At 45.3% G+C, this 22,175-nt stretch overlaps 2 protein-coding genes across 9 annotated transcripts in view; one reads left to right on the top strand and one right to left on the bottom strand.

The window, feature by feature from the left end:
- LOC105430756 (cytochrome b5) overlaps positions 1-22,175 on the bottom strand; it is a 29,579-nt gene that overhangs the window by 1,676 nt on the left and 5,728 nt on the right. The gene's annotated exons all lie outside the window — the stretch shown is intronic.
- Positions 1,933-22,175, top strand: part of LOC105422344 (junctophilin-2-like) — a 38,598-nt gene continuing 18,355 nt past the window's right edge. For 2 of the 8 annotated variants that reach the window (XM_089074680.1, XM_089074684.1), the window contains exons 1-3: positions 3,366-5,745; positions 7,331-7,931; positions 11,044-11,255. In XM_089074680.1, coding sequence (XP_088930806.1) covers positions 7,627-7,931; positions 11,044-11,255 — 517 coding nt within the window. In that variant the 5' untranslated portion in view covers positions 3,366-5,745; positions 7,331-7,626. The other 6 variants (XM_089074682.1, XM_089074679.1, XM_089074676.1 and 3 more) reach the window with 6 other exon arrangements.

Here is a 22,175-nt window from a genome sequence, read left to right as displayed (position 1 = left end):
TGTTGGAAAAAACGCGCGGCGTACTGCAATCGTGAATCTTGCCGGCTCGTAAAATCGCTACTCCGACTCTCTTTTCCCGACGAATCGTGAAGTTTAATAATCTCTCGTAGAAATTCCAAACAGCCCGATAACTTGCTCGCATTATCCGTGCAATTCGAAGAGAGAAAGAACGTTTGGCATTACGGCACTCTCGTAAAACTCTGCGGCACGCGGGAACGTCGATTGGCTAATTTGCTTGACGGAAACTGCGGTTTTATTTTTACCACACTCGACAATGATAAGCACCGGTCCGTCTGACACGTAATATCTTCAATAATTAAATAATTGCGAAAGAGAGAGATTCAGAGGCCGCGTTCTTCCCGAGGATTATGCCGGGATATCGACGATAACGGGAATGTAACTAGCATCTTCCGATGTTCGTATAAATATTAAAATGTTTGATCACAATTATTAAAAATTATACGTCAGTATTTATCGGCGCCAATTGTTTATATTGATATGTTATTTATATTGACCTATTCCGTTGTCACTTGACACTAAAAGACGCAAATGAATCTAATAAAAATTAGACGGACAGTTTCTATAATGCGTATCTTTTAGCATTTTTCCATATTTAATGCATTTCATCATGCATGTCATGCAAGAACTTTCTAGTCAAGCATAACATTCAACCAAACATTGCATAATGCATTTTACATCGATTATTATAATGTATTATATGTGACGTTTTTTCGTGAGTTTTATTGATCTTTTGACTTTCTTTTTCATTTACTATTTCTTGATAGTTATTGTACGTAAATTTCTTATCTACATCAAATGCAATGTTGCGGGAAAAGTCTCATAAATCAAACGCAAATGTACAACTAATGACATATTTGTTATCAATTTGTATGTCTGATGAAACTTTTAATCATCATTACTCTAATAAAATAATAATTAGATAACAGATTACATTATTTTAATTACAGACAAAATAAATAAATATTCAATTCTAATTATTTCTTTTATTTCTTTCTTTAAAACCTTTAATGATTTATATTTTTATAATTCTTTTCAACTATTTGAAAGATAAGAAAATTCTTAATTTCTTATTCAAAATTTCTTAAATTATGTTGAAATTTTCTTTTATAAAATTTTTAGCTTCACAGATAATAATAAAATAATAATAAACTTGAAATTTTAATCGAAAAAAGTATAAGAAATATTGCTCTTGAATAAAATTTAGTAATTTATACATCTTGTAGATAATAGGTTGCATAAGAAATTATAATAGAAACTTTATTCTTATAAAAAATAGATTGTACTTTGACCAGCTGCTGATATATAACGGAAAATACGAGTAATGTTGCTATCAACAGAGAGTTACCAGGTAACGCATATTACTCATTCCTGGAAATTTGACTTTGCTCAAACCTGATAAAAGTAATAATGAGAATTTTATCATATCATTTCATGATATACAAAACAATATAACCTAAAGCAAACTTAATTTGCGCGATTAACATTATTTGTCTACATGTGTTCTTTCTTATCAAACTATACACAGACAGTCCAGACCAAAAGTCATTATACAGACTTCAATGATAGGGTCTAAATAAAATCGAAAAGCAAAATTGAAAAATACGTAGCATCAAATATGCTAAAAAAAAATAATATTAAATATTAATAAATATTTTTCATATCTTTTTATGTATTACAGGCAATTAAAAAAACCACTGCAGTGGCAAAAAGAAACAGATTATCGGTCGGCCATGACAGGGAAACTCGTCGATCGTGCTCGTCCGAGCGCCGCATCGGGGCGTCGCGACGCGGTGCAGATGCGAGTTCCGTCGTCGGCACGGCGACGCCAGGCGCCGCGACGCCGCCGTTTATCGCGACGGCGCGACAAGCAGCAGCGGCGGCGGAGGCAGCGGAGGCGGCGATGCGACCAGCGCCGGCGGCGGCGCACTGCGGGACTGATAGTCGTAATCATGCCACCCTGACCTCACGCACATTCCCGTAAGCACGGTGCGTGCGTCGACGTCGCAGGGGAAGATCTCTCGCGTATCCGCGACGAGCGGGAGGAGGTGGACGACGACAACGACGACGATTCCAACGACGACGACGAAGACGACAACCATCGCGACGACAACGACAACGACGGCGAGAACGGTATCTCTGACGAAAGCGAGGGAAGGTCGAACGTCGCAACGGGAGAACCGGCCGGTTGCAGACGACTCGTCGTTCGTTCTGGTACCATCGTCCAGCTCGTTTCTCCCGGTGAACAACGTCGACGGGGACGGGGAGCGAAAGCGCGAGAGCGGGACAAGAACGCGCGCACGCGGAAGATCGCTGTGGGATCGACCCGTGTATTCGCGCACGTGTCGATAAAAATTTCATCTCCGAGAAAGAGCGAGAGAGAGAGAGAGAGAGAGAGAGAGAGAGAGAGAGAGAGAGAGAGAGAGAGAGAGAGAGCGTGTACGTGCATGCGGTGGTAGTGCGGGCACCGCGATTCGATTGCCACGACGTGTCCCAGCGAATAAGTGCCATTACCTGGAAGACCCCGGGTCAACCTGCGAGAGAACGTGCGCGAACATCGGTGCGAAAATCGATCGCGGACGCGCTTGATGATCGAGAAGATCGCGTTGCGGGTTTTGTCTTATCGCTTCCGTCCAAAATACACCCGCGCGCCTACGTTCACATGTGCCGTGTAAAAGCCGTTGTCCTCGTGACACATATTAGAAATAGGAACGCCCCGTGCACTCGCGTGCGCCCGCCGTTACCGCCGCGGTGCCGCGTGAAGGAATTCGCCCGGCGCACGCGACGCCTGAAAGGCCACGGTTTTTTTTCTTTTTTTTTTTTTTTTTTCGCCTCCGGGTGCGCACCCTCGACCGATAGGCGCGCGTCGTGAGGTACGAAGGTTTCAGGGGTGCACGTGCGATCCGGCGAGGTTCCCGAAAAGAAAAAGAGGGACGTGTGGGTGCGAGGCGACGCCGCCGGCGCTGCATGTCGCACGTGTTACTCCGATCGAGCCGGATCGATCGCCCGGAAGTGTGCTCGAGCCCGAGGCTGGTGCAGTCATATGCGTCTTACTCGCCGCGTGCGGATTTTCGCGAACGAGAGTGATCCTCGCGAACCCGTGCGCACCCTCGCTGGTCGCAGCGATGTCGCGTCGTCGCGACGTCGTCCGCGCGACGAGTCGGCCTCGTCCATCGTAAGCCTGATTCCTACGTTCCACCCTCGCGCTCCGTTCTACATTCGCATTTTCGCCGGAGTGTTGGTGACGAAAGTGAATTTTTATTACGTATATCATGGATGTACGTGGTAACATCTACGAGGACGAGTTGATTATTGTCTGTATCATGTGTTACTAAATTGGTAAGCGAGTGTTCGACGACGTTTCGCAGAGACATTTCGTCGTTGGGGAGCTTCGTTGAAGAGCGCTTGATTTTTCGTGAATTCGGAAATGTGTCCATTGCCCATGTAATTTTTTTCAGAGCTCGCTCAAGATAGCTATATAATGTAATAATTTTCAGAAAAAATTCGCTACTGGTTTTCCCTATTCTATGTCAATCGAATTTGCTTTTCTCTCGACACACAGGAAATTTCCTATGAAATTCAAGCGAATTGCGTATGAAGTTGTGTCGAAGTGGAGAAGGATAAATATGCAAAGGGAGAAAAAAACGTTAATCGAGGATCCGATTTCTCGTTTACCAGCGAGGAACTAATCAAATCTGGTCAATCAAGTCTCGTGTTCTCGTCCCGGACGGATTGCTCTATTTCGACGAGATTCTTCAATGCGGAAATCTCGTCATTTTAATACATTCGTGAAGATCCGCCAGAGCGATTTTTTTAAGTAGCGTATGTATTATACATGAAAGCACAGAAATAGGGATCGTTTATTAAACCAAGAATTAGCCTTTTTTATGCCATATTGTTTTATCGTGCGATCAGATATAATGTTGGAAATAATTATCCCATTTAGAAAAAAAAATTTAGAAAAAGATCGTTTCGACTGGCAGTCACGCCAGTGACAAACATTTTGCTATAACGACCACGATTCGTGCTTTTATTCTCTTTATTGTATTCATCTGTCGGCGATTCAGCCCCTCGCCGTCCTCCCATGTGCCTCGCAATAAAACAGACAGACAGGTTGTGCCATTCGACGAAACTGTTTTCGCTGGCACAGTTCTCGTCGCCTTTTCGGACAATAGATCCGCGCAAAGTGCAACAATAGTCGAATTGCAACGCAATGTAGATCTCCTCGGGATTATTCGTCATAATCCTCTCTGTTAAAGAGGTAAAAACGAGAGAGAGAGAGAGAGAGAGAGAGAGAGAGAGAAAGAGAGCGCGAAAAATAATTCTTTCTTTTCTCGCGCAACCAACGAGCATAGCTCGACCATCACTTTTCGTTACCGTCATTATTAATAGCGGACACATCGATTAATTGATTTATGTTATAAAAAAGAATGGCACGCGTCGGAGAGATAAATAATGGCGCGTCCCCCGCCTTGCCGTCCCAACCGTTCGTTTTGCCGTCAATAGAGCGTAGCGAACCCCGCGGTAACGTCAGACTTGTACGGATCATCGACTCTGACTCGCCTCGGCTTTCAACGTGTGTGCCCTCCCCCCTCCGACCCTCCCCCCCCCCCTCGCACTCGGAGCCTACCTGGTTCTTATCTCGTATTCTCGCGGGGGAGTAACTGACCGATATCGCGGCGCTACACGCGCTCCATTAAAAATGCAGCCTTACGGAGGCCGCAGTCTATAGACACACATTCGCGCGCGGCCGCGTGCGCCATCGTACCCCTCTCTTTTTTTTTCCTTTTTCCCGGCCGATCGAACACACCATCAGCATGGCGTTCTGCCTCGTGTTCCTGCCAGTTCTTTTTTCCTAAATCGCGGGAACGTGGACTAATTTTTCCCGATTTGTTCGGCGGACGGAATCGTACGTTTTGTTTCATCATCGTTAGTTCGTTTAATTAATAATCTTCTGTCAACCCCGAACATACTCGTTTGTGCAATTTCACACAATTGTGCCCTCTGAAAAAAAAACTCCCCCCGAGATTTCGACAGTTCCGATAAATCGCGTCTCTCCTCTCTCGCCTAAAGTAGACACGTTTTTTTGGAACTTTGGAAGGAGGAGACCTCTCCGCCCAACATGGAAAGGAACACATGGTCTCTTGAGGGTGGCCTTGACATCATCCTTCCCTCGCGCGTCGAACGGTGTCGACGGTACTCCGGGAGCCGGAAGCCGGCCGACGATGATCCGCGGAGCATCTCGGGCCACTCTCACCGCGACCCGTGTTCCGCAAATCCGCACGATGATTTTCCGCGGCGGTGCGAGAACTCCAACTATTTATAAATGGTCCGAACCCGGTCGCGTTGGCGAACGACTCGAGTCGACGGAGCTGCCGCCTCGTGTAGCCGCAGCCGCAGCCGCCTCGTGTGTGGGGAACAATTCGCTACCCCATGGTAAAAATAGAAGCTCCTAGCCAGCTAGCCGAAACTTGAGGCTAGAGCTTGTGGCGGCGCGCGGCACCGCTCTAGCGACGCTAGAGCGAATGGACGGACATGCGGACAGATGGACGGACGGACGAACGTACGTACGGACCGGCGCACCGGCGCGGCCAAGCCTGTGCTTGTGCGGATGCTGACAATGATACTGATGTCGGTGCCGTTGCTACCGATGTTACGCACCGGACTAGAACAACGTCGCCCGCCGCCGTCAGCGTGAAGAAAGCGTGCTCACGCGCGTGTGTTCATGTGTGTACCTGTTTGTGTGTGTGTGTGTGTGTGTGTGTGTGTGTGTGTGTGTGTGTGTGTGTGTGTGTGTGTGTGTGTGTGTGTGCGTATGCATATATATGCGTACTGAGAGTTCAGCTCTGCGCTTTCCTCTTCGTCTTACTTCCATCTCGCAAACCGCTCGAGATAGCACTCAGTGTCCGCCGAGGCTCCACCGTGAGTCCAGTCCCGTGGATCTTAGTCATCGACCGTTCCACCGTAGGTAGATCTCCCCGTGGGTGACTCATCGGAGAGAATCCGATCAGGTCCTCGTTTCGCGAAGAAAGCGTCAGATCGAAAAAGCGGAGCTTTCGTGCAGAAGAGTCGCCGGAGGAACGAAGAGAGAAGGAGACGGACGGGACGAAGATAGGGAGAAAGAGCGAGAGAGAAGGAGAGAACGAGTAAGAAAGAGGGGGAGAGAGAGAGAGAGAGCGAGAGAGAGAAAGAGAGGTACATTCCGAGCGGATCACGGATGCTTATAGAAGCGTTGCGTAACGGCGTCAGGCGGACAGCGAAACCGCGATTCCGTCGGGCTCGTTGTCTAGTTTCGACGACTTCGAAGGGAAACCCGGTACGTTGCACGCGTGATCTCCGTCGGGTGATCTCGCGAATCCTAGAACGGGATCCTATGGTGATCGCCGTGGTACCAGGAGCTTTCGAGTGCCGTGTGCATAGTATTGAACGCACGTCACGATCCCTCGACGATCCTCGTTGAGGGATCCACAATCGTGCACGGCCGCGACGACACGTGCGTGTACATGTGCGTGTGTGCGAGTGTTGAGAGGTAGACCGATCGGAGTAATCGGAGTAATAGTACAGCGAGGTGCTCGGAGACCATTTCGTTCCGTGCTGGCGATTTGAGGGTTGAGGATGAGGACAAGAGAAGAAAAATAAAAAGTACTCAAGAGGGAAATCACAGTCCGTGTATCGATTCGTGAAATCGAGTCTCGTCAAGGCCGTATCGTTCTTACATACGAGCCTTTTCGATCGCTCGGTACCGGAAGAAAGAGAGAGAAAGAGAGAGAGAGAGAGAGAGAGAGAGAGAGAGAGAGAGTGTGAAAGAGAGACCGAGAAAGAGAGAGAGAGAGAGAGAGAGAGAGAAGAGAGAGAGAGAGAGAGAGAGAGAGAGAGAGAGAGAGAGAGAGAGAGAGAGAGAGAGAGAGAGAGAGAGAGAGAGAGAGAGAGAGAAGGAGAGAGAGAGAGAGGGGGAATCGTGTAACATTTTGCGTTCAAGATCGAGAGACGTAGATCCGCGCTCGTCACGTTTGCGCGCTCTCGCACGTTCGGTTCCTCGAAGTCGTACTAAAATTAAATCCGGGGCCCCGGCGCGAGATTCGCTGATTCTTTTCTCACGTCCGGCTTTTCTCGCGCGGACTGCGTCGCGATGACAGGCGCATCTTGAGGGGCGTCCCTCGAGCGCGGGTCCCTCCAACCCGATTTTTCGCTAGGGCAACCACAGCACCACCGCCGTGTATCGCTCGTGTCCCGCCACGTCTCGTAACGACGTCGACGAAAGACGCGCGATCGTTACGGCGGATCAACGTTCGATTCTACGATACTATTGTAGAGACCCGGTGGAGGCGGGCGTGAGAAAGCGACGACGAGGGCCGCGAAGAAGATTACGGCGTCGGAAAAGGAGGTGGCGGAGAATGGAGCGACGTCCAGAGCGAGACGCGTGCGGACGTTGCTGACGAGCGAGCACGAGTACGAGCACGACGACGATAACGATCACGACGAAGCCGAAGACGAGGGAAACGAGGGAGTCGAAGAGTAGCCTAGGAAAGAGGAGAAGGCGGAAGAAGGGCAACGAGGGGAGTGTGAAAACGAACGACAGTGCCTGCGGTAACGCCATAACCACGAGAGATGCAGCAACAACCGCACTCTGGCCAGCAACCGTCCGGGGCGCCGAACGGGGTGGCGGGGGGCGCCCAATTGCCACAAACAGGTGGCATAAGTCCGGCGCAACCTGGCGCGACCGGTACCACCGCCAATCGCGCCCAGATTAACGGGGGTAGATTCGACTTCGACGATGGTGGGACCTACTGCGGCGGCTGGGAAGATGGGAAGGCCCATGGCCACGGCGTGTGCACCGGGCCCAAGGGTCAGGGCGCCTATTCTGGCAGTTGGCACTTCGGCTTCGAGGTGTCCGGCGTCTACACCTGGCCTAGGTGAGCGATTATCATTGGTACCGATTACTCGGCGGTTAATTTGCACGCGACACCCTTGGCTCGTTTCGAAAGACGGCAACTGTGCCTTATTATTACTTCGTATATCCACGATGTAATTGTTATCCCAACAATGTAGCTCACGAGGCGCACAAAATTACGATGGATTATGATGAATTACTAATTCCCGTGATATACGTAATCCACGACGATGCTCGTCTGGTTGTGCGCGTTTCGCACGAAACGAATTAATCTTGTATTCTCTTCGCGTTGGCGCACTCCCGGGATTTGCACAACGACCGCCGCTCCTCCGGTCGCATGAAGGATTAATGCTGAGCTCGTTTGCGCTGTGACGAGTGTACGGTTTTCAGGCTGATTATCTGGTATTACGTTACCGCTACCGCGCCTGTTTCACGCTAACAACGTCGCTCGCGTAGCGAAGCAAACGTATACCGAACATTATACGCCGCGAAAGTAACATAAGCCCGATCCGATACTATTTCGAGAAGCTCGTGTCCGGTAGTTGTAGAAAATCCCCCCGGGGGTGAGGTCCCTATCGGGCGTTTCATCGGCGATTTTCACAAATTCATGAGACTTCTGGTGTCGCGTGTGTGCCGCGTGATGAGCAAACAGCGGACCTTGACACGTATCTCGGTATATACCTGGGAGGGAATTTCCCGATCCCTGCAAAACTGGGTCACCGTGCGCAAGGACAACCGGAGCAGGTCACCGGGATTCGAGTCGTCAGGACCTAGTTCAGGGTCGTCGCGGAACAATCGCCGTTGAAATTTTCGGTGAGGTTCGTGAACGATCGACACTCGTATCCGTACCGTGTCAAAAGTGAAAGTCAATATATATATATATATATATAGAAATCCTCTCGATACAGCTTGTAATATTTCGATAAAAAGATTGCGAGGTATAGATTGCGAGTGTACAGATTCTTTGAATCTAAGATTCAAATGCAGCGTCAAAAATCGTTAAGTCGCGTTTCTCGCTAACGACGTCATCAGCGAGAAATATTTCGTCGTTTTTTTTTTTTTTTTTTTTTTTTTCCGGTAAAACCGAGCAAAAAATGACGATAGAATGTGCTAGTATTCTTAATTTATTGATCGATCCCATTTTTGGACTTTTCCACTCCAAGTTTTGTCTGAAAAATAAGACTTATTATTTATAAAGGGATTTCTCACGTGAACAATTCAGGGATACTTTATGAAACAAGGGTATATAATAATTGCAGAGCCACCCCATTCTTCGATGATCAGTTTTATTAAGGGGACACATAACGAGGCGTACGACGATTAGAGAAAAAAATTCCATGATATGTACGTGCACGCAACATGAAACCCCGAACAAGCTTTAACAATCGTAATTAGGGTCTCCAGATCACGCACACAAAACATTATTACGAAAACATTATCGAGAGAATAATGGCGATATAAAGCCATGTAATAACATGATACATGATATTTGCAAAGTAGCATTAAAAATTACTCGATACAGAAAATGAGAATTTTTAATATGTATATTGGAGATGTATTATTCAACATCTATCTCATCTTACCGACATGAATTTGAATATGTCTATGCGTCACGTTTTATACCTTCTTTTTGCTACCTTCTCGAGATCATTCAGAAAGCCCTTTGTTTGAACGTAAGTCGACTTTTTGTTGCTACCGGTTGCTTTCCGGAACGATCGGCATAAAAAAAAGAGGAAAAATGACGTGGGGACAAACGATGAGACCTCTCTTCTTCCCAACTTCGTATCTAGACCGAGAAAATTCGCCGTTTCGTTTTCACACAAACTGGAACAAGGTCCACGACGATTTTTACCTAGCAACATTTTCCAACATGATTTTATTCTCGATTGTAATAAGACCAAAGACTCGAAGACAAAGCCGAGAATCGAGTACGCGTTATTGACCACTTTCCTTAGGGAACGTTCGCTCCACGGGTCTAGAATTTCACTATCATCGTTTACTTTCGTTTCGCAATGAGAAAGAAGCATAGAATCGTCTCACGTAAGCGATTTTATAAAAATTTATTAAAGAGATTTGGCACCTACGCACGAAATCATTTAATTGTTAAGTTTTTTACACATAAAGTTATTTAATATTGTTAAGTCTCTCTACCACATGCTTACGCTTCGATCTATATCAAACGTATTGTTTTCGTTTTAAGCTTTACGTGATACAAATATAATTCAAGTGTTATCATGGTTGAGATATTTACGATTTACAGAATATAGATGCACTTAACATGGACATAGGTCAAAGTTTAGAGCGTGAATTAATGTAAAACTAATAACAATCCACGAGATAGAATGAAAATAAATTTTTGTCACGCGACAGACTATTAAACGCGAGTTTACGTAATACACGATACTTTTAGAATATTTCTGCAAGAGTTTTCGCATCCACGTGCGCTGCTTTCACGTTTATGTAATAGTCATCCGCAAGATCTCGCTCAGGGATGATTAAGTACTCTCATTCACGAGATTTGCTTATAAACGTTCTTGGAGCTTTTCTTGATATCTCTACAAAAATGTTTAAAGGAGAATAAAATTAAAGCATGTTACTTCTGACACCGGATTTCGAAAGATCTTCTGCAACAAAAAAGTAATAATAGAAGGAAATGTAGTAGAAAAGTGATGCTTTAATCGCACTTGAAAGAACGTTCGCTCGATTAACCTCTCCGTTCCTTTGATAATTATAACTTCCATAAAAATATCTTAAAAGAAGGATCGTAGGCGTACAATCTCTCTCTCATGTTGGCATGAAGTGTCAAGCTCGTGGTGGCCATTTCGTTCTACATATCCAACAATGTAGAGCCAGCGTCATTGTCATCGTCATCGATGGCGACGTAGTCGGTAATTACCGGACGCGTTAATTAGACGAGTTTTCAACTAATATGCGTGGGCAAGGCAGCATAAATAGCCCATGGCGATCCTTGAAGCGTAACTCTCGAGGATATCTTTGTTGAGTGGACACCGTGATGAGCCGAGGATTTCCGGAGATGCGATGGAATTATTTCTTGTAGCTTTAAGTACATTTAAGTATATACATTTCTTGTGAATAATTTTGAAATAGATTAAATTTTGCAAATTACATTTCAGCGGGTCAGCCTACGAGGGACAATGGCAGAACGGCAAGAGGCACGGTTTGGGTATGGAGACTCGTGGCCGATGGCTCTATCGGGGAGAATGGACTCAGGGATTCAAGGGTCGTTATGGGGTTCGACAATCTACTACCTCCACAGCGAGATACGAAGGCACGTGGTCCAGCGGTCTGCAAGATGGTTACGGTTCCGAGACTTACGCCGATAGCGGTGAGTATCAAATCTACCTTTAACACATTCGCTATCGACTGACTTTTTCCCTCTATCAACATGAACAAGGTATCCCTGACATTAATAAACTGTGCCGGTAAATTATTATCGTACGTGAAAAGTAGAGGGTATTTTATAACTGGAAGGGAAGCGTTTCAAAACCTACAATTATACGATTACCTTTTTAATTTCTAAAGTGAGCAGAGTACGCTCGCAAATTTGAAATACCTAATTCCCAGGATCGTGCGGAGCTGATAAAACAGCCGTCACGATACGGTTGTATCGATTCGTAATAACAGTTAGCATGTACGTGAATACCAATATATATTTATATTCGGTTGTGCGGTCACACAAAGTTCGGCTTTATTGATTTCGCATTAAATGTGATCGCCATTAATAATGGGCAATTTCGAATGAAATATTTTGCCGGATGTTAAAAGCGCGTCGGAAATCCTGCCAGTGCTGAGAGAGCGAGAGCGCGAGAGAGAGAGAGAGAGAGAGAGAGAGAGAGAGAGAGAGAGCCGGCCTATGAAGCGAGACATCGCCAGTAAATAAATCATGGAGTTCTTTTAATAAAGCTTCGCGAGGCTGACTCGAGTATGCGTTGAATAAACAAAACAAGAAGCGGATGTTGCAGGGCACTTCGTCGATTTCGCATTATCTCGGCGAGATATTTAGTTGTCCCAAGATTGATGGCCGACACGGTACATCGCACAATTGAGATGCGCCTGCAAAAATTGCTTGCAATATTTAGAGGGCAATTCTCTCCTCTCGAATTTCCGCGACCACAAAGTGGAATTACCGCGGGATTTTATTTGAAACGCTATATAATTATAGAAAAAAAATAACGATATTTATTCGATATTTTTATGTCTGAAAAGTCAGACTCCTAAACTAATTAGTCCCAGAAAAGCACTTGAATATAATTACTGTTGTAAGTGAAGTTCATAGGAAATTATAATCGCAATAGATAACGCTGTCCGATCGATATCGTATGCGGAGGGAAAGTTTTTTCGAGGAGTGCCAGGATTGACGGCACTGCTGCGACGCAACGATTGCGACGTTCCTGAAAATCAATGCGACCTTCGATAGATTCTTATCTCACTCCGGTCCTTATAGCTTGTTTATTCGCTCTTTTTTTCCTCTCGGTGAACTCTCTCTCTCTCTCTCTCTCTCTCTCTCTCTCTCTCCTTTTTCTATCTCTTGCGCAACTCTTCATCCTTGGATCTCACCCACTATCGCGAGCAGTATCGCAAAATTCAATACGTCTCGAACATCCGCTAATTGACTCGGCCACAATTTCTCCTCTGTTGAATTCTAATTCGCCGAATTCGCTTAACTTGTCGCATAATATCATCAGGAGCTATTGGCTTTAATCGCTCCAGTTACGAATGAATGATACGCCATTAAACGGAATCGCACTTCGACCGAGGCGAGGAAGTAGGACTATTGTCCAGCCGATCGATCATCGTTGGTGAAACATCATGAAGTATTCACGAGCTATCTACCGTAAGAGATCGTAATGTTGCATTCTCGTATAGTATAAAATATTAATTAAACGCGTTTCGCAGACCTGCCGTTTTTCTCGCGGAATAAATTTCATCTCGTTCGGCGTTTATGCCGCCGTTGCGGATGCTGGATTTCAGCGTATTACGAAAAGATCGCGAATAAATCAAATAGAAGATCTCCACCCCCCCCCCTCCCCCCTCACCCCGTAATTTCGCGCGGCAGAGTTTCATCTTTACTCATCTCACCAACGAAGTGCTTTGAAACCGCATCGTAAACTCGAGGACGATTTTCACGTACACGATTTCTTCGTACCATTCAGAATAATTGTATCGTAGACGTACAAATTGATTCGCGTGCTTTGCGGCGTGCGGTATTCTTCCCCTGATGAATTTCTTCCACATAATAGCTTCCGCGACATCATCCGATTTGCCGATCATCGAAATCTCCCGTGCGAGGAGAGACGCCGGCGGAATTCAGAAACTGGAAATGCTCTGACACGGCCACGTCATGCCGAACACGCGTGCGTACATTATGCTCGCACGAAAATAGCACGTACGATCGCTCGACGCGAAATCAGTCGATTCGATATTTATCAAGCGCCACAGGTTACCCGATCAAATTTAATGCTTTACAGCTCGAATGTATCTTTAATGAGTCACTATAAGCTTCCTTCCTTCCTTCCTGCCTTCCTTCCTTCCTTCCTTCCTTCCTTCCTTCCTTCCTTCCTTCCTTTCTTCCTTCCTTCCTTCCTTCCTTCCTTCCTTCCTTCCTACCATCAGATCGTGGTCGATTTAACCATTTTTCTATCGTGCAAAAATATGAGACTGCCTCGAGATACATCTGTCTTCCAGGATAATACATGTCCCTTATTATCCGTTTCGATTTTCTGAAGATGGACCGGCTTAGCACCTGAAAATACGGGCGGCCTGGTCGTTCGGTCTAAATAAAGCGTCGAGAAACGTCGGGCAAAATGAAACGAGATAAAACTTACTGGCCACTATCGGCCAGGCTCACTCTTTCTCATTCTCTTTCGAACGTTTCTCATCTTTCTTTTTTTACTTTTTGCAATGGCGATAAGTGAAGTGCTGGTGCTGTCTCGACGCGAAATCGAATTGGCGGAGGAGTTGCAGCGGTCGCCTATCGTGAATGGACCGGACGTCGGGACGTTTTATCGTGGACGAGCACGATTTATGTATGTCGTCCGGAGCATGTATCATGCACGGCTGACCAACATTCCGTAAAACAAGTGAGAGAGTAATTGCAAACAAATTGAAAAATTTTTGGCATAATATATCGTTCGAGTTTTCCTGAAAAAAAAAAATGTATCAAATGATTCATGTTTTAATTTACTCCATCCTGTAAAGTGACTCAAGATGATTCGGTATCACTTCAGATAAATCTTAGACTCGTTAGAAAAGAATACTACCAATTTATCCCAATTTATCTCGATCCCTACGAAGGGACGAATCATTCTTTTATATCCGAATTTCTTCAGTTTGATGTGACCAATTTAAGCTCGTCAAATCTATTAAGTTTATTTCCTCTATTACTATATCTTTAAAAATGAACTCGTTCTTTTCAAAAGTTTCTTAAAGACGCAATCACTGACATACACGTGGTCGATGATATCACGTCGGATTACAAAATTGGTCAATCAAAACGATTCATTAATTCGGGATTGTTTTTCTGAAAAAAGGATACCCGAAAGATTTCGGTCGCCCCGTGGGTGGGCGTTTGTTACGCGGCGGCGCGACGCAACGTGAAAAATACGAGGGAAGGAGCGGGGGATGGTTGCAAGGTGCAGCACGTGTATCCGCATCGCGTGGAAAAGGGCGAGTCCACGTAAACACGACGAGGGTTCCCACCTACGTTGACGCGCGCGGGCGCGCCCAACTTTTCCGCGAAGGCGCCGGTTGGTTCACCTCCTGGTTTGAACCTCTCCGCCACGGGTCAAGGTCGCTCGTCTTCCGCGCCCCCCGCGCCCGCCCCGCTTCCACCGGCAGACCTCTGCGGACCACGATTCTTCTACGTTGAAGTAAAATCTATCCCCTTTCCCCGCCCCGTCACGTCGTTGCGGCGCTCTGGTTTCTTTCCTGCTCTCACTCGAGATTCCATTACCCCAGCGCGGACGTCTCTCCGCGCGCGTTTAACCGCGGCCTACCACGTTTATCTCGCCCCTTCCGCCAATCCCCGATCGAACATCTCCGATGCGTTTTCCGTCATAAATTTCCTCTTGTCATTTTATATCACGAGTCAATATATTTACAACCTGCCCGAAGTAATTCGTTTACTTTCATTCATAATCATGTACAGATACAGTATACATAATTAATCTAAGCCTACTATTAATCATTTACAATAATTTCCACATAATTTGTACTTGATAGAAGTAGAATAAGCGGATGTTCTCTAAGCAATATTTTTAAGTTAACTTTTATGCTATTACTAACATATCTTTTTACAAATTTAAATATCATTTGAATGTTTTAAATCTGCTTGAGTCTACCTTTGTTCTTTTTTTTTTTTTTTTTTTTTATTTCGAAGAAGGCTTTTTGAAAGGTTTTCGGGATAAAAGGAAGAAAAATAGGTCAATCGCGTAGATGCGCATAGATTATACGCTCTTCATTATACGTTTCCCATGTACTTTGACACGTGAATTTGGGATGCAAACGCGTCGACGATCGTGCAAACATCAGCAATCTGTATTTCGCTCTGTGTATCTTTAATGCAATCATATCGACAGTATGTCGTTCGAAATGCCAGGTTTGTATTTCGACGTTTGGACGAATGATTTGAATTCGTTTTTGCACTTTTCGAAAAATTCACTCGCGATATGTCGCAACATACAGGTCCATGCAGCTTCCCGCAGATTCTCGATCCTGCTCAAATTGCAAAATACAAGCCGATGCGTGACGGTCGCGCTTATCATTTAATTGCATCGCTTTACAGCGTACCGAGTAAATTGCATAATCATTACGCAACGATAATATCTTTCGTCTCGTAATTACGTCTCGAATGAGTGATTGTTCGTTACAGCCGTAAATTCTAGTCCGCTGTAATTAATTTAGAATGAATACAATTACAAAACGTGCCACTCCTCGCTGCGCAAGTGCCATCACCCGGTTATCTGCTTGAATAAAAGAAGTCTCTCCTCAATCACACGGACAATCAACGACGCGGTCCGCGCGCGATAATGCATGTTCGCGTCGCGATCGCACGCTTCCGAAAGTTATCTCCTCCGCCGGAATGAGTTATTTCCTCCGCGCGCAAAGGCGACCCGGTCTTTAACCGCGAATCAACATACCGCCGCGCGTCGTTCCTAACGACGCCTTTGAAAAATGTGTGCGAGGTGCCTCGCGCACGAAACAGACTCTGGAGTTGATAAACGCCACCCCCGGTTGGTGGTGCCGCGAAGAACCACGGCGGAGAAGAGCAATCGCCGAGATTTATTGGCGCCGGGACACGAGAATTAACGCCCGCGCAATTATTGTCCCTTAATTAAAGATCCTGGGGCTAAAGGATATTCGTGGAAGATATATCACGTCTCGGTAAGCAAAGACGAGGTTACGGATATCATTACTTGACTTTATTTTCTTCTCTGCATCATGTGTTTTTTTTCTTTTTTTTCTTTTTTTTTTGGAAGTCGTTTCATGTAAGAAAATTACATGTAGCGGATATACACGTGTAGCGCTTTGGAATGGAGATTTTCAGGCCGGATGTCTCATAGACACACATTTCGCAGCCCCGCGCGTCTCTACACCGCGATGTATCATCCGCATGTACAATCTCTCTGAGATCGTTCTAAGGATATGAATGGAACGAAAGTAACGACTGATTCATCGGGAACGTAGACTGACCCTCGCCGTTACGTTTCACAGTGTGTGAATACACAGGGGGGCGATTCGTTGCGCTGCTAAGAAAATAATTTATAGATGTGTTATTTTTTTTTCATACTTCATTCCGCCTAGTTCTTTGCGGCCCACCTTGACGCTTCTTCCATCTTCGCCGTCCACATGCGTATGCTCGTTTTAAAGCTTCTCGATCGAGTTAAGGCACTTTCCGAACCGCCATTCCATTTCTCCCGTGGCACGTGGCCGAGGTATTTATTTATAAATATCGACGCCGACGCGTGCGCGCCGGTGCGAGCGTGCGGTTCCTCGCTGTCGATCGGAAAGCGAGGAAAGAGGATAGACGTGCAACAACATATCGATGCCTCCTCCCGCGTCCCATCCCATCTCGTCATATCAATCTCCAGACCCTCGTGTCTAATAGACTTCTTGAACCGTCCACACCGCCTCCCTGACAAATCGTCCGTGACTTAGCCGCGATCTTACGATAGGATGCGCGCTTTCATCCTCTGGAGCTCGTGTCGCAACACGCGCGCAAGCAGCAGGAGTTATCGCATCGCGAAATAATTTATGGGCCAATAATTATTTCGGAGGAAATGGCGAACGCTCGCGTTCGCGCGACGCATCGGAATTTAATTAGAGCGTAACGGGAAGGAAGACATCGGCGACGCGCGAGAGAAAAAGGACATCGGGGAAAATAGATCGATATTGTTGAGAACACGAGGGAATACGCGAGAGGTATCACTGCGCTGCGCCTTAATAAAAAGACAAATGTCCCACGTCTCCCGTAGAACGCTTATTTCGCTTTTCCGCGTCATGAAACTTGACGGTAAAAACTTGGGACATCCTGTACTACGAGACGGTTACGTCCCGTCGGGGCGCCTTCGCGATTGCAATCCGCGATATACTCCGCGGCGATCGCAGGAGGGGAAAAAGGATGATAACGGCACCCCCAGGACCTATGTAACCCAGTTACATCGCGCGAATCGTCCGACAGCTTGTCGCATAATTAAACGATGCGTCACATAAGCGTTCCGGTCGTCGTATATGCACGTATGTCGTGTAAACGGGAACGACGTCTCGTTCTGCGTCGTATAAAAAACAAGCGAAACCAAGGGGAGGGAGAAAGAGAGAGAGAGAGAGAAAGAGAGAGAAAAGGAGGGTGGCAGAGAGAGTTGAACAATTTTGCGCGCGCGCGCGTCTGTAACGGAAGGCCGCGTAATCTACTTTTTTTGCCCCTAGCGAGCGGTACGAGCGTGCCGCAACCCTTTATGCAAATAGCGACTGTATATGGGATATGAAGCTGTTAATATTATATCGGCGTGGGTTACCTTGATGAGCCGCTTTTACCCACTTTATACGGCTCGGCTGTTATTCCTGATTTTTCCTGGCGTCACACGCCTTACGTCACACGAGAATCCGCCACCGCTGGTTGCGTGCGAAAAAAAAAAAAAAAAAAAAAACGGCCGCTGCAAATTTTAAACTGCGTTTAATTAGTGCCAAGGACAGCCGTGAATCCAAAGACAATAACAATGGATCACGGATGGAGTAATTGAGAGCTCCCTAAAGATAGACTCCGGCGAAAAGAGCAAATCTGTCTGGATAGTTACACGCGATTAATTCTTAATTGCAAAATTTTATCAAGAGCTTTATGATTTGCGACCCGAGGTTTATAAGGTTTTATTTTAAAAGATTTTATTTTTCGCTCGCTCGTGATAGTAGATATTTCGGTAAAACTTTTGAGTGGCCAGTGTGCGCGTGACGAAGAAAAAGTATGCCATTTCTTTCTACTCGCAACGACGACGACGCTTGGCAACCCGATGCACAGCTATGTAATCGTACATGTAACACGCGTGGCGCTTGGATCGAAACCGCAATAGGACGTAACGAATATTGTAATCAATAAAAAAAAGAAATAATTTTGTTGTTTCTCGAAACAAATAAATATTATCCGAATTATGCTATAAACGGCTGGGTGAAACTGCACACGGTGACATCTTTTGATGCGCCTCATTCAGCTGATCAATCGCAAAAAAAAAAAAAAAAGAAAAGAAAATAAAGAGAGAAAAAGTTTGATGTTAATTTTTATTTTTATAAAAAAAATTTTTCCCAAGTTAAAAAAAAACTGAAATCGTTAAATTCTAAAGAAAAACTGAATTTGTTAAATTCTAAAAGAGTCGCGGGACAGAAGGGTCTTTGCAAACTCCACTTGTACGGGGCATTACAAAAACTGATGAATTATAAATAGAAATGTCGCCCCGTATTTTCTTTTCCTTTTCATTATTTTTAAGGACGTACACTTCCCAGAATTGTTGCTATCCTCCCGGGATAGAGGGAGGACGCAACTAAAAATCGGGACAGTCCGACAGACCCGTTAGGGTGGTTTGCGACGATCTGATGGAGGCTGCGGACCGAAATACGCTCGCACGGCCAATTCTCACCAACACCGAGATGCGTTACGATGCACGTGCAACCAACCACCATCTCGGAAGATGGCCGTGCTATTTCAGGCAGGCTAGCCAGTGCCATGTAGTGAATCAGGACCGTACGGAACGTTTGGTTCGCCCTACCAGATTGCACCCACGATCATTCCACCTCGATCTTAATCCGCCAGTAAAGTCCGATCATCCATAGGACTCTTCTCTTCGAATTTTGAAAGGAGAGCGAACTCGTCGACGGACGATGGCCAACCGCAGCGCTGCCGATATATTTGTGTTGTTGATCGAAACACCAGATTGGCCGACGATTAATTTTTACGATGGATATCGATGGGCAAAAACCGCGTTCCGATTAGATTAAAGCCGCCCGTTTCGTTGCTTTCTACATGACAGATATACGCCAGGATGACTCCGTGTTAAACTTGTTCTATGTTAAACTCGACTTGCGTTACCAGTAGTCTACCGGGAAATGAAATTTGTGAAGACTATCGATCGTCCCACACGCGCCGCAATAAGCGTAATAAATAGCAAAAAAAAAAAAAAAAGAGAATACTTAGCTAAATGCAATTTGTAGAACTATGCGAAAATATACGAAGAATGGATATTGTTAGATAATCAAGTATCGAAAAGGAGGAATCTTCGTTGCTGATAATCGATTCGCACGGTTGCAGAGAACTTTGTCGATCCGCATCGCTGGGGGGATAATTTGTGCAAAAGTTAACTTAACAAAACTGCTCGCTTATTAAACGAATTTTAATGAGAACGCCGTCGAAAGTCACGGCAGAAATTAACACGGTGAGAATTAGAAGCCTGATAATAATTAATCTAGGTCGTTGCCGGCGAATCGATACATTATGGCGCGATCCAGTTTTCTGCGATACTTACTTACATAGTGCTATCCGATTAGCCGAACGTCCCCGTCGGACTTGCCGGCGTCTTGACATTTGCTCGAAATTTGTTAAGACCCCGGTTAAGACGCCGAAACTACGAGACTTTTCGTGCTAGACTGTCTCCACGCGGCAGACAACCAGAACTGACCTCGATAACGCGAACGGTCTGCACAAAGTAATTGATGTCTCCTAAATCGATCCACAGATTTGTACGGCGAACTTAAAATCATAAATCTTTCGAGTGAAGAAAAAGAGAGAAAGAGAAGGAGGGAGAAGCGCTTCCAATTGTACCAGCGCAAACTTTCGAGGGCTCTCGAAGAGGATGATGACGATGTAAAAACTATCAAGTCATAAATAAATAAAGACGTATTAAAATCTAAAACTAAAAATCGGAAAGATGTATGAAAATATAAAATCTATTTATACGCTCATCGCGCTTATCTCGCGGAATAGAGAAAATTGAAAAGGATAGAGAGAGAAAAAGTAATTGAGAAACTTTTATACAATAAGTCTTTAGGAAAATGAAGAAATAACTTTCTCGATTGATGATCTCCTTCACGCGATAAAAATATAGTAATGGCGTCCGAATCTTCCTGAGAAAATCACCGAGTAAAAACTCATCACCTCGACTCGAGTCAGCACGACGGGGTAGTGCTCATAATAACAAAAAGATTTTACCGTCGTGAATAGCCGACGAGCGTAATGTTTGAGTATTTACACACGTTTACAACAAGCGTAATGTTTGAGTGTTTACACAAGCATCCGCGCGTTTTTCACAATGGCGCACGGCTCGCGGCCGTGCCTAAAAATTAATTAGAAACGTGCGGTATGCATTCAGGCTGGCACCGTCGTCGCCGCGACGGCAATTTCGAGGGTTCGTGTACATTGGGCTTTTCTTGTGTGAACGCCGGGAACCGCGACGTGACCCACTTGCTTAAACGCTAGTGAAATAATATTCCGTCGTCGCGAAGAGGGGAGACGCCTGGCGTCGCCATATATAGGGTATCCCATTGACGTCGCTGTATGCCTGCTAATGACAGATTCCTTGACGAATCGAATTCGCGTGCAATTTTGCGAAACAAGAATTTGACAGAAGACCTTCGTCCGAGGAAAACTCTAATTTTCGATATTAACTTGACTTGCTAACCTTGTCAATTTTAACAGCAATGAAAAAATGTCCGACATCCCTATTAATATCGCTTTGTACTTCGGTATTTACAATGTATTTAAATAATTTTTTAATATATAATCTAATATATAATTTTTAATATATAAATTTGATTATTTTATTTAAAATCAATCGACATCAAGAGAATCGCGTTAGATAAAATATTGAAAAAAAATTATTAATGGTTTTTTTTTTTTTTTTTATTATATCATGTATAAAATGAAACGATGTAATGATGAAAATTCAAGGGATCCGTTAACGTGAATGACGACACCTTGACGGGACACCTTGTATGTATTCATGGCTGAACTGTGTCAGAGAACTCAGAAGAAAAGCGTGATGCATCCCGCTTCAATGCAACCGAAACGTCGACGCGTTCTCACGAGGCACACAAGCGGACTTGGTTTGCATGCCAATCAACCTCGTCGACCGAAACTTTTCGCTGCGACCGCAATACCTTGTCCAGGACGCAAGCTATTCAACGCGAACTGGAATAATGTTCTTTCGAAGGAAACGTTCCGCGCTACAGTCGCTAGAATAACTCGGTTGCGTGCTGTTGATACGACCTGATGAATTAAAAGATGGCGATAACATGTAATAGTAGTGTGTAATATCGACGCTTATTAAAAATACAAACTCTGCATATGTAAGCCGTGTTAACGCGACGTGCGACGTAAATTTGCGTGAAAGAATTGCGCGTTTTTTCCTCGCTGTCGCGCTGCGTCTTTCATGCCGGGTTCACATCCGGTCCCTCGGCTTTTTTTCATCGATTCGGAATTCGCACGTTCTCCGAAAAAGCACGCATTCACATGCACATGCACATGCACATGCACTGGACGCATTCCATCCCTGAACGGAGCGCGCGTAATCGTTCGCCACGTACGTTATGACTCACGCGAAACATTTTGAAACACGGTCACGTTTTGGCAAAAACAATATGTCTTATTGCCGGGGTGGAGGCAACCCCGGGGATTCGTCGTAACTGAATGACGTGCCACTTCCGATTTCTGACGCGCCGATGAATTTCTCACATTTTTCGCGTTCCCGCTCTATTTAAAAAAAAAAAA

The sequence above is a fragment of the Pogonomyrmex barbatus genome, unplaced genomic scaffold (assembly GCF_055798465.1).
Source record: "Pogonomyrmex barbatus isolate J1 unplaced genomic scaffold, ASM5579846v1 scaffold17, whole genome shotgun sequence".
Classification (NCBI taxonomy): Eukaryota; Metazoa; Arthropoda; class Insecta; order Hymenoptera; family Formicidae; genus Pogonomyrmex; species Pogonomyrmex barbatus.
Note: the sequence above shows the minus strand (reverse complement) of the source record. Positions and strands in the feature narration are given on the sequence as shown.